The sequence below is a fragment of the Bacillus rossius genome, assembly GCF_032445375.1.
Source record: "Bacillus rossius redtenbacheri isolate Brsri chromosome 4 unlocalized genomic scaffold, Brsri_v3 Brsri_v3_scf4_1, whole genome shotgun sequence".
Classification (NCBI taxonomy): Eukaryota; Metazoa; Arthropoda; class Insecta; order Phasmatodea; family Bacillidae; genus Bacillus; species Bacillus rossius.
This window is the reverse complement of record NW_026962010.1, coordinates 21,491,982-21,504,457: the sequence shown is the minus strand read 5'-3', so window position 1 is coordinate 21,504,457 and position 12,476 is coordinate 21,491,982. Positions and strand designations below refer to the sequence as shown.

General features: G+C 38.3%; 1 protein-coding gene across 1 annotated transcript; it reads left to right on the top strand.

Moving 5' to 3' along the window:
• Positions 1 to 2,379: 2,379 nt before the first annotated feature.
• On the top strand, positions 2,380 to 10,570 carry LOC134541575 (E3 ubiquitin-protein ligase MARCHF11-like). The gene is made up of 4 exons (XM_063385090.1): positions 2,380 to 3,465; positions 3,648 to 3,805; positions 5,431 to 5,747; positions 10,283 to 10,570. Exons 2-4 carry the CDS (start codon positions 3,674 to 3,676, stop codon positions 10,479 to 10,481), a joined length of 648 nt encoding a protein of 215 aa, XP_063241160.1. The 5' UTR covers positions 2,380 to 3,465; positions 3,648 to 3,673; the 3' UTR covers positions 10,482 to 10,570.
• Positions 10,571 to 12,476: the final 1,906 nt, after the last annotated feature.

The window sequence follows — 12,476 nt, the reverse complement described above, 5'->3', positions numbered from 1 at the left end:
GCCGGAAACGAACCTGTATGGTACTGGTGGGATGAAAGTGGTCTGAACACTTAATCGCCCTGGTCACTCTACTGCCACTGCTTGTGAGGTATGATAAAGTATATTGTAGATATTCAAGTACATCTTAGGGTGGGTTATATTTATTATAATAGTATTAATGCCTCATTGATATCCAGGTCTTTAGAGATGACGACAAACAACAAACCATACCAATGGTGTTGAGACTGCGATCAGAGACGGCTTGTAGTAAAACAAATCTCAGCATGATCTTGGAGAAATGGCCGAACCAGTATCTGAACATAATCCTCTGGCATGCAAGTCCAGTGTCCTGCGACTGCACCTCTTCAATCCATTGAGTGATCGCCAAAAGTGTTCAAAACGAGCAAAGAGATGGTTGCCCTCTAGTTTCTGTTACCATGCTTGGTCGTCGGCTGATTAAATGCGTCTCGTTTGCAACCACGCCACTCATCCCCTCGTGGAAGCAAGTTCCCACGCCGAGGGCTCAGCGGCGGGGATATAATTGGAAGGTTGGCGTGTTGTCCACTTGAGCCACAGTTTGCGACTACACGCCAATCAGAAGCCCTCGTGCAGGGAGGAGGGGAGTGGTGCGGGCTGGAGCACACTCGACCGGCGCTCTCCCGCCGAATGCAGTCCATTGTGAGATGTGCCTTGTTCCTGCTCCGACTGCCCGGCAGGGAGGGGGGAAGGAGCCCTTGTAGGCGCACCAGAGCGAGGCAGTAGTCCTATCCCTTACACAGCCACCCCCGAGCCCTCGACCCGCTGCGAAACATTTATGCGAACTAAAACTAGGGCAGGATTCTGTCGTGGCCCAGGCATGTAGCTTGGTTAGGGGGAGAGGGGGTCTGGACCCTTCCCTTCCAGGACGACAAAAATAAATAAGCAAACATAGAATAAGAATACAGAAAATTAGCTATTTATAGATTTTTTTTTAAGGATTAAAGTAATACTTAGTGGCTACAATAATGTATTTCGTCCCCATTATAGCCCGACATACCTTAAACACAGAAACGGCAGTAATTTTATTTCCAAGTAGTTTGTGTTTAATGCCGGTTTGCACACGTGTTACCGTAAGAATGTCTTTCATAAAAACTATGAATGCATGTTTAATGTCTATTATAACATACGTATATGTTAATTGTTACCTGTTTTAATTGATGTTAAAACAAGTTTTATAATCAATTAAATAAAAACCAAAATATGAAATGTTCAGTTTCGAAAAATTATTACTTAAATTTTTTGTTTGTTAAGTTTGGTGTTCTAAAAGTTTGTCATTTCCTGAGACTATATTTAAGTGTGACAGTAAATTTTCTTTTAAAATTGAGCTGTAGAGAAAATCATGGCTATGGACTTGCATGGTCCGCGGTAAGGAAGAATTTCGGAATTTTCCCGGAAGGTCTTCGATGGACCAGACTGCTGATGCATAATATCACGTGGCGAGTTTTGGGTTTGACCCCAACACCCGGGCAACACTTACAACATGTAAATTTCGAAATCACTTTTATTTTTACAAAAAAAATGGATTGTCACAGAAGGAGCTGATACGTGGTAACTATTTCTCAAGTGTATGAAAGAGTTATGACAGGAAATTCTTTAAAATCTAAACAAAATATAACTTTAAAAGAAAAACAACTAAGAGAAGGAGTTCTGTGAGGACGTAAAGTACATGCCTATTACATTAATCACTATTTTAACTAAACCTACATCATTTTTCTTTAGGAAGTGCAAGTGAAGCAAATGTAAAGGATCCATCTGCCTACCTGCGGCATTACATCTCTGCATTCGACTGTTTATTTAAATAACTGTCTAAACAAAAGGGATTATCGATTGCAGGTAGACAGGTGTGCCCACAATGCTCAATGAAGAACCGCGTATCTATTTGCATGAACACAAGCATTGAGTCTTTACTCGAGTGCTTGGGAGCTCACTGAGCACTCCGACTCGTCACCCTGAATTATTTCTAATGCTCTACTTCCAATCCCATCATTATTCTTCTGTTGGAGCAGTTTCCAAATTACAATGAATTCTTCTGCAAATCTGATTGCTCATATTGAACAGCCAGCTCACACACACACAAACATATATAATTGCTTAATCGTGTGACTGTAACATAAACGATTTTGGAAATAAAATAAAATTTAACCACGCGAGAGCCTTCGTAAACGAGGGAGCAAGTCGTATACGAATTTGTTAAAAGAACGACAAAGTACATTGACACTGACACTTCTCTGCAAATAAAACCAATTAATCTATATTCATAAAATACATCCTTATAATAAAAAGTAAATTGTTATAGTATTAGCAGGAAAATAAAATAATTTTATAACTCATATTAATTGCATGGTGGTGATTATAAGATAATATAAGTTTTAAAAATATATACTGCATAAATATCCCAATTACGCAATTCAATAAAAAACCAACGAACAACATATCTTAAAAACCTAAGGAATTAATAATAGCAGATCATTTTCGAACGCGGCTGCTTAAAGAAAATGGCGAAATGAGATTCGTGGTATTGAATCTTAGCATTGACAAGTATTCTTAAATTGAAATTTTTTTTACAGCAGGTAGGGTAAGCGGAGGCGATTACTTATTTAAATCGAAACGAAAAGTAAAACACTCGGAAGTGAAGCGCATGAAAAGGGGATAGCAAGAAAATAATAAATCAGAGAATCAGACCAGCGGGCTGATTACGAACACCATCGACGTGCGTTATTCTTCACGCGGTAACGAAACACGTATCGCATTTGGTGATTACGACCCACCTTGCGATATGCGTTTCATTATTTTCCACGGTAACGCTAACCTGCGATACGAATCCATGACGTCAGAGGACAAGCAACAACTGAACAATTAATATTTTCGTCGAACAGACTATTTTGTCAGTGAATCATGACTACTTAGTGTTACTGGGAACAAAATAATATTTTTCAATGCATTAATTTCTTAAATAAAGTCTTTAAAGCTTTTTTGCGGCCTTTTTCGTAGAAGTTTGAATTAATAATGCAGTTAAAGATTTCGCGTCGTCATTGTGGCTAACTGCGTCTTGCCATGTAAACATAAACATCGAACGAGAAGCATGTATATACTTCAATAGAACGAAAATGAGGCCACTCTTTGCAGGTTTTCGTTGCCATTTTGCTTAGAATTTTTGAACGTCTTTATTTAGTTTGGTTTTATTTTTCAAATAAATTATATATGTGATTTTATCGTTCGAATGCATAATTTATGTTAGAAGTTTCACTTCTAGCCTACATTGTAATTTTATGTCACTCTTTCCTATATTTCCAATAATTTTATTAATTAAATTCTAACAGACCATATCAAGTTCCCTGGCTTACAATTGTAATGATATCAGGTTACATTTCCCACTACACCAAATTACCACAAACATAGTAGCCGCCCAAAGAACTGCAAAGGAGAATAAAAATTGCAGTTTGATATGTAAGAATGTGTTTTATTCCTCTATGCGAACAGTTATATCTGTGACACATAACGAAAAAAATAACCAATCTAAGCTATCATATGTTTACATGCTGCATTGGTTGATTTATGATAACTTTATTGCCTTACACATTCAGCAATGATACACGACCCGGGCAGGACGGGCCTCTGTGTTCTGCCAGAAGGCTGCTGATCGCCGAGCAGCCGGATGCAGTCTGCTGGGACTGCGGGAGGAGGGGCGCCGGTTGGCGATGACGTCATCTCCGGCACCTCCGGCGAGGAGAGGATGGTCACAGTCTCCTTCGCCACTTCGGAGCAGCGAGAGGACTCTGTCAACACGGTGAGCACTCGTGCCGAGAGTCACGCTCTACACGTGTCAGTCACGTGCTCGTCTGCGTGTTTGGTCCGGCGAGGAGACACGCTACTGCTGCGAGACATTCTGAGGTTTAAGATAACTTGATAAAACTTGATCGTAAATGTAGTTATGTAAGTAATCCTTTCTTTTGTGACAACATAAATACATAAACGAAAGCAAACAAAATGGTTGTAGGAAACCTGTCTTTTGTTTACCAATTTTATCCATTGTGACATTCATGTTTAAACTATCAGCTTAAAGTTCATCCATGTACGTTGTATTAGGGATTTCATAAAGTATAATCTGCATACTTCGATGTGAACAAATATTGTTTCAGTATATTTATCTCCTGTTATATAATATTTCTGACTATAAATTGTGTGGAACTCTTCGTGTATAATATACATACTTGACAAGAGCTTATTAAGTTTGGTTTTAAAGAAATTATTGTTTCTGTAAAACCTTTAATTTATGAGATATACAACATAAATACGTAAAGATGTTGCTCTCAAAGGAACCTATTTCAATCATAATTAGTTAGAGTTTTATAAGTTTCCTACAACTGTTAGCTGAGATATGGATATTTGCTTTCTGTGATAAAATTTACCAGCAGATATTCTACACTTAATTCTAAAGAAGTCTAGATTTCTGCGAACAGTTCGAGAATCTTCAATGCTTGTTTGAAATGATTATTAATATGCCAAGTATCATTATGCACTGTTTAATTTACAAAACACTTTTAAACACTGTTCAAGAGAATAATTCACTCATGTAAATCTTGCAGTGCACGATCATTTTTAGTGACACGGAAGAACATCTAAATCACTGTTTAATGTTCTAAAATATTCTAATAGAAAATTACTGTGGTTCCAGAACATGGGTCATTGAGGCCATTAGACTAATGGACACACTTCTTCCTTCTCTAAGTCACAAAGACCAGCCCTAGCTAGATCATCATAGCAACATATTGTACAAACCCTGCGAGCCAGATCCGGGCATGTTTGACCAGCTACCGTGGGCATAATTGGTGGTGCTCGCAGGCTGATAATGATAATGGGGTCGTAGTTTGAAGATCCCATGTTCTCGTAGCTGCCTGGAATGTTCTGGCAGGTGGAGGTGCGGGCGAGCTCCAGCGGCAGTGGCAGTGGGCTGATGAGCCAGTCGCTGTGTTGCCGCATCTGCCTGGGGTGGATGCTTCCTCTGTGTTCTGGTAGCTCCCTGGAATGTTCTGGCAGGTGGACGTGCGGGCGAACTCCAGCGGCAGTGGCAGTGGGCTGATGAGCCAGTCGCTGTGTTGCCACATCTGCCTGGGGTGGATGCTTCCTCTGTGTTCTGGTAGCTCCCTGGAATGTTCTGGCAGGTGGAGGTGCGGGCGAGCTCCAGCGGCAGTGGCAGTGGGCTGATCAGCCAGTCGCTGTGTTGCCGCATCTGCCTGGGGTGGCTGCTTTTTCTGTGTTCTGGTAGCTCCCTGGAATGTTCTGGCAGGTGGAGGTGCGGGCGAGCTCCAGCGGCAGTGGCAGTGGGCTGATCAGCCAGTCGCTGTGTTGCCGCATCTGCCTGGGGTGGCTGCTTCCTCTGTGTTCTGGTAGCTCCCTGGAATGTTCTGGCAGGTGGACGTGCGGGCTAGCTCCAGCGGCAGTGGTAGTGGGCTGATTAGCCAGTCGCTGTGTTGCCGTATCTGCCTGGGCCTGAGCGAAGAGGAGCTGCTGTCTCCCTGCCGGTGCGTGGGCACACTGGCCTTCGTGCACCGCTCCTGCCTGGAGAAGTGGCTCAGCATCGCTGGTCGCGACTACTGCGAGCTGTGCGGGCACAAGTACCGTGTGCTGCGGGTGCGCTGCTACAATGCCTGCACAAGCCTGCGGGTTTGGGTGCGCCATCGTAGCGTTCGCTTTCACTTGCTGCTTGACATCTGCCTGGTGCTGCTCAGGTAAGTCAAGATGACCACAGAGACTTAAGGGGGCTATCTCCTAGGGCTGAACCATTCCCTACGTGTTCAGGCAGCTACACAGTAAAAAACACATTTTGATAAACTTGTAGGGATGCAATTTTGATCGATATATGTGTGTTAATCATATGCATATTTATTTAATAATATTAATTTAAAAATTGAAGACCACTTGTAAAAATGTTATTCAACCGGGTTTGGTGAATTTCAACTTACTTATGATTTAATAACAAAATCACCCGGGTAGATGTAATATTGCTCTGTGAGTTAATGCCAATATCAATTCTATTATTTTTAAAATTTTGTTTTATTTTGTCTGTTATAATCTTTTTAAATACTTTTATAGTTAAGCTCTTTTGAAATTTTTTTATCACTATGACAGCATACATTAAAACCCTTAAACTACAGGTTTATCAATCATAATTTTGGTTAATTTACTACAATGTGGTTTTATTGCACAAAGAACTTTTCTCATTTCACATGTATCTTTTATTTGAGTTTAACTAAACCTTCATCTATAATTAAATTTTAGTTCATAGGTTCAAGGCCACTAACACTGTAACCTTTCCAGATTTTTTGTTGGTTTGTATACCACAGTACGTGCTACATAGTACAAGGCATGTAATGCAATATATTTCAGTTATTGTTGGATTGACTGGTGTATACTGCATTTACACATACAATCAGTTTTCCGCTTGTGTACTTGAAAAATTTTAATTAAGAAACAATAGGAGCTGCGTTTTAAGGCAGCGATGTGATGTAAATGTAAGCTAAATAATTTCAATTGCTTAGTCAATTTTAAAGAATAATTACTGTGAGACTCATGATAGAATGACAATTTATTTTTATTCCTAGCAGGTCAGTCATGATTTTCAGAATTTTAGCGAAAAAAAAAAGCAGCTATAGTTCACCAGTCATTCATTAACTTGGGTTGGCATCTTCACTAATTCCAAGTGGTTTACCTTTCAGCGTGTAAAATTTTAAATTATCCCCAGTAAAATATAGGAAAGAACTCAAATTTTTTCTGCGGCTGTTAAAATTGCTACGAAAATCTTAAACGATTCTCATTCTAGAAGTTGTAATTTGACATAGCTACTTGATTTTTCCCCATCTTAACTTGTATCATTGGAAGCTTATGCATGTCATCAACCTGCCTCGTCGACGTCATTAATAACTTGAGGACCTTTTTTTTTTGTATTTAAATTGGGGAATATTTATTTAATACAATTTCTTGGATATATGCCATTGAAGTTTTGCACTGGTTTTTTATTCTCCCCCTATTTTTCAACCCATTGAAGCAATGGTTCGTCTAATCAAAAATTGTTTCACACAAACGTCTTGGATAAAATTTATAAGATGAATACACAATGTGTACAAATTCTTTCAAAAACCTATTCATACAAAATATACGAGTTATAATACATTCAAAACGATGTAATATTTTACATGTTATGGGAGATGAAGCAAATTTTTGTTTTTAAAAACATATTTCCCATTTCTACCCATTCGGTCGGATATTGCCCATTAACTAACTCGACCGAGATTTTACACTACAAGATTTTATTTATCAGTTTGAAAATGATTGGTGAAATTTTTAGACTGTTATCGTGTCCACAAAATTTTGATACATATATATGTATATATATAAACTTTTGAGTTGACAATAGTTTTGGTGTCTATGAACCATGAAACGAAAAACTATGTAAGACGAATAATATATCTATGTATATAAGTACTCCTTGCATTATAATATGCTTAGCATATATAGCCGAAGTTACAAATATGTATTTTCATAAAACATGTATAAATATGCTAGGCATATTGCTATATTAAATATGCAATTATATATCTAAATGTATTCACTACGATGAATTTTCCTGAGTTCTGTTGGTTTTCTCTGGGTGCTCCTAATTTTTTTCTTGGCAATACTTCTGTATTGTGTTCTCCGTGTGCTCCTGATTATTCCTATCAATATTTGGTTGGTTTTCTCAGTGTCTCCTGATTATTTATGACAATGTTCTGTTTGTATTCTCCGTGTGCTTCAGGTTATTTCTGAAAAGATTGCTGTTGTTCTCTGTGTGCTCCTGATTATTCCTAGTGAGACTTCTGCTGATATTCTACGAGTGTTTGTGGTTATTTCTGAGAAAACAATCGATGCATTTAATTTTTTTAGTAATGAGTAAAAATTAATCTTTCAGAAGCAAGTAGTAAGCAATCAAAGCTAAAGAAAGAGAGCATATTGTTTAGTGTGTATATAAATTCAATTTTTTTTGTTTGTATATGTTGTTGTAAAGCAGGCGGATATAAATGAAAATGCTGCTATCAATTCAACAAAATAAAATAAAATTTAAAAAAAACCATTATTCTAACAAAATATTATCCAGGAATTATCTTTTATATTTTTCTTGTACACTTCACCTACAAAACAATTATAAAACCTAAGTGTCGTGGATTTAAAAAAAAAAATACTGTCCAACTCTCGACTAAAAGCGATGACGTTTTCCTTGATGGGCTAATTTATAAATGTAGTTAAAAACATTATTTTAATATGTATATAAGTAATTTCAGTTTATTTTAACGGAGGATATTTATATATACCTTATTGTATAATAACATGCATTAATCGAAATAGTCCACGTCCACAGTAATAATTGTGTTCATCTTAATAGTTCAATAAATAATAGTTTCCTTTTGACATGACGTCTAATAAATCGATGAACGCCGGCTGCACGCACGAAAAAGTGTCCCGTTACGCACATTGTCCCGTTTCGCCGTGTCCCGTTACGCTCATTTTATATTGCTCTTTGCTAACCTGAACCTCGTAGCATTGCGACCGAGTCCGTGGCGTAATTCTGTTTTCATGCATTTCAATGTAACATTTTCATTGCTCTTTGCTAACCCGTTCCTCCTAGCATTGCTGCAGATTCCGTGGCGCAAATATATTATCTTTGGCTGCATTTTGGTGTTGGATAAGCGATTTTCCTTCACATCATCCTTGAAACACTCTCATTCGTTTCCTACCTTTCCTATCATCGTCCTATCTTTAACAGAATAACACAGATTGGAAGAAGTTAAATAGCAAACACGTATAAAAGTTATAGTTTAAATAATCTCTTCGTTAAAGTAATAAATATATTTGAATTAATGAGTGCAAATAAAAGTAAATTTATCAATTCAATTGTATATTTAATTTCACTCGTTCTATGTAACCATACAAAATAGTGATAATTCAATAAAAATGATTCAATTTTATTCATAAAAGTATGCAATCATTTCATCAATGTTTTGTTATGACGTTGTCACGTTAAACTATCGTCCGTAAACCGTCTTTACAGACAACCAATTTTTTACACGTACATTATTTCGCATACGAAATTTATTCTTCGCCATTTTAATGGTTCATGGTGATGGGAACGGACGTTTTTCAGTTTCCGCTGATTGGCTGATTGCATCCAACATTCAACATATTTTAGAACCCGTCCTATATGTAAAATAATTAATGGTATTTCAAGTTATCCACTTGTCAAACAACCATGGCTGCGCTAATAACGTCATAAACCTCAAACTTCGACACGACATGTTGAAAGGTGTGGAAAAGCTGCATGTGCAATGTGAGAACACGGATATTGTCGGGAGGCGGGTCCCAGTGAGCGGGAGTCACTGCAAGGCGAGGCCAGAGCTTCAGGATCGCGCCACGTCTTCCCGCGGAGCGCTGCAGTCGCCCGTCCTCTTGGCCAGTGCGGTGCCACCAAACAGGCGCGAGATTCAAATTCCCGCGATACTTACTGGTCACTTTGCAGGGGTCTATTTCCTGACCTTTGCTACGAAATGTAATTTTTACATTTTTTGACATTCCCCGTCACCCATGCCCAGAAATTTCTGAACATTCAGTAAGTTATATATATTGGATTCGTAGATTTTTTAAAATATTTTTTTTTTCTAAATTTATCAGTGAAATCGTTGAGATACGTTCACTCACGGTGGTATTATTTTCGGAATGAACGTTAACATCGGATTAAAACATATTATGCACAAACCTGGGGATTAAAAAAAAGTGTGTGCGGAATCTGTAATGGCGGGAAACATTTACTACACTACCCTAGATGAAGTCGTATATTTTTGTTTGCCGCTCGTGTAGAAACGCAGGAGTTGTGCAGGCCTGTAATTACAGGTAGGTACGGCGCCAGGGTCCTAGTAGGTGCGGTGTCTTGAGTTGTCAGCCGCCATCTTAGATTGTGACGTCACGGTTACCCTTTTTTTGGATGACCTTGAACTTGGACCTCGACTTTCGAAATACTGCAAAATTTGTCAGGGCGTTTTTGCCAGAAACGTTTTCTTCAGAACGATATTTTTAAAGTTTGTAAGTTTTCTTGGCGTAAATTTTTTTTTTAAAAGTGAAAACATTGAATTTTTTATTTTATTTTTTTGATGAATTTTGTAAAGTGTAAAGGTGTAGGTGGAGTTTGAAGGTGGTCAAAGACGTCCCAGTGCAAGATGGCGGCCGGGCGTGTGCGCAGCCTGGTGGCCGTGGGGCTGATCATCAGGACGTGCCTGCAGTACAGCCGCTACGCCGCCAACCGCCCGCTCGTGTTCGTGTTCTCCGGCGTGGGCGTGCTGGCCTACTGCCTCATCATCCACACGCTGCTCAAGATGCACCTGGTGGACTGGTGGCGCTGGTGGAACAGCTGCGCCCACGTGCGGCTGCTGCTGGACTAGCGGCCGGGCGGTCTCCTCGGCGCGCCCACGATGTACCATACCTGCTTCCGCAAATAAACTAGCTCTCACGGCTTGCTTACTTACTTACAGCCGGTAGTACTCATCACGGTCAGGAGTGGGGCGCTCGATTGATCAGAAAAAACTTTATAATATAAATTCAGACAATTCTAACTTTTTGCGGATTATCTGTATCCAACGTTTGTTGCAGACTTGAATTTTATTTTTATTGTCCAAATGGATGACTACTATTTCTACTATTGCTCGTGGCTGTCACCCTCCAATTTTTTTTTCAAATATGTTTTCACCCATAAAAACTCCGTAAATTTGCATTTTAAATGAAATTATTTCATTACTCTTAAGTATGCAGTTAAAAGAGACGCGTGTCATTGAAACTACTCCCTCATGATGTCAGCATGGTAAATCGTTTGCTTTAAGCATACATATTTTTGTACTAAAAAAAGATAATTTTATCTCCTCCTCGCCCTCTTTCCCCCATAATCTATCAAGTGAGAGTAATCACAGTGATGACATGCTGCAAGACTTTTGATGACGTAGATCGCTATATTGCTATATGTCGCAGCAGAAAAAATATCTAATTCTTCCGTTAAGTGAGGTTAAATATGGATTAGCTGCATGATTTTTTAAAGCAGATTTTACATTTTCAAAAAAACATAAATAATTCAGTGATACTAGCTTCTTTACAATAAATACCTACAAATACCTATTTAATTTCTGTCACTATAGAGCATCCCACTCTTAGATTGCAGTGTGGAAGTAAATGGGCGCATTCTCTCTCTCTCTCTAACACACGCCGATTGCCGTTAGCGCTGTCCTTGTTTCTTCGTGCGTTGTTGCCAAATATCAAACGAAATTAAAATTTTAATTTTTGGACCAAGCTTTTTTTCATAATGTATAGCATCGAAATACGCATCAGTCAATGCTTATTTTGAATACTTAACAATATTTTAAGTGTCCGAAAAAATTAAAAAACATAACTTATTCACTGCAAACTGTTTTGAAGTATTCCGAGATGTTTCACATCATAAAAAATAAAACCTACATGTGTATTTCATTCAGATTTTTTTATTAATAAATTAATGCCTTAGGACGCCACCGAACAAATGTTAAGACAAAAACTATACAGGTTTCACTTAAATATTTTTTTAATATATTGAAATGCATTTTCTCACAAACTGACACATCAAAAAGTTGACAAGCGGAAAACTTTTTTAAATTAAAGATAGCTGGGGGAAGAAAGCGTGAAAAATGTTCACAATGAATTGAATCAGTTTTTAAAAGCAGCTCCATCTCAATTTCTTGTACAGTTTCCGTGGAAATAGCTGTGTCTTATCAGTACAAGAGCGCGCTGCAATAGAGGTTTCTCTCACAAGCTGCCGTCGTAAGAGGAAACAGGGTCGTGTGTTTAGATAAGTGGGGTTCTGTCCTGCAAGCAATTTCAAATACATGGCTTCCTTAGTCAACCATGTATTTCCTTAGACACGCATTTCTGAAAACCAGCCTGCCAGTTAGTATCGCGTCTCGCGACGAAGCAACGCATTGTGTCCGGTGACTCGTTACAGTTATAATTTTGACAAACAAATTATATATTAACATACGTGATTTTATTTTCTACATTTATTTTTATTACGTACATATAAAATATGGAAGCTAGAACACCGAAAAGAAATTATATCGGTATGCTACGCGTTGAATGTATTTGAGTATTTTTCAAAAAATATGAGTGTGTGCAATTCAATTAAGGAAGCTTACCATTCTTCTGGTCAGCTCTGTGCTACACGTATGGAAGGGGTATCAACATTGGTCAGCGGTAGCGATAGTGATTAAAAGGTAGGTATGTGATGTTATTAATTTCTTAATCAAGTTAACGTTACATTTATCGTATAACTTCCTATGAATGAAATGTTTGTGAACAGATTCTTGTTGTAAGTTAAAGTTAAAAAAAATTCCTTATCGGCACAGCCTAAAGGCGCAGGA

Bases quoted from the DNA above. Each gene is read 5' to 3' on its own strand.
- LOC134541575 (XM_063385090.1), top strand. From the start codon at position 3,674: ATGCAGTCTGCTGGGACTGCGGGAGGAGGGGCGCCGGTTGGCGATGAC. The intron at 3,806-5,430 runs GTGAGCACTCGT...ATGTTCTGGCAG, and splicing joins GAGAGGACTCTGTCAACACG to GTGGACGTGCGGGCTAGCTC. The intron at 5,748-10,282 runs GTAAGTCAAGAT...GCGTGTGCGCAG, and splicing joins ATCTGCCTGGTGCTGCTCAG to CCTGGTGGCCGTGGGGCTGA.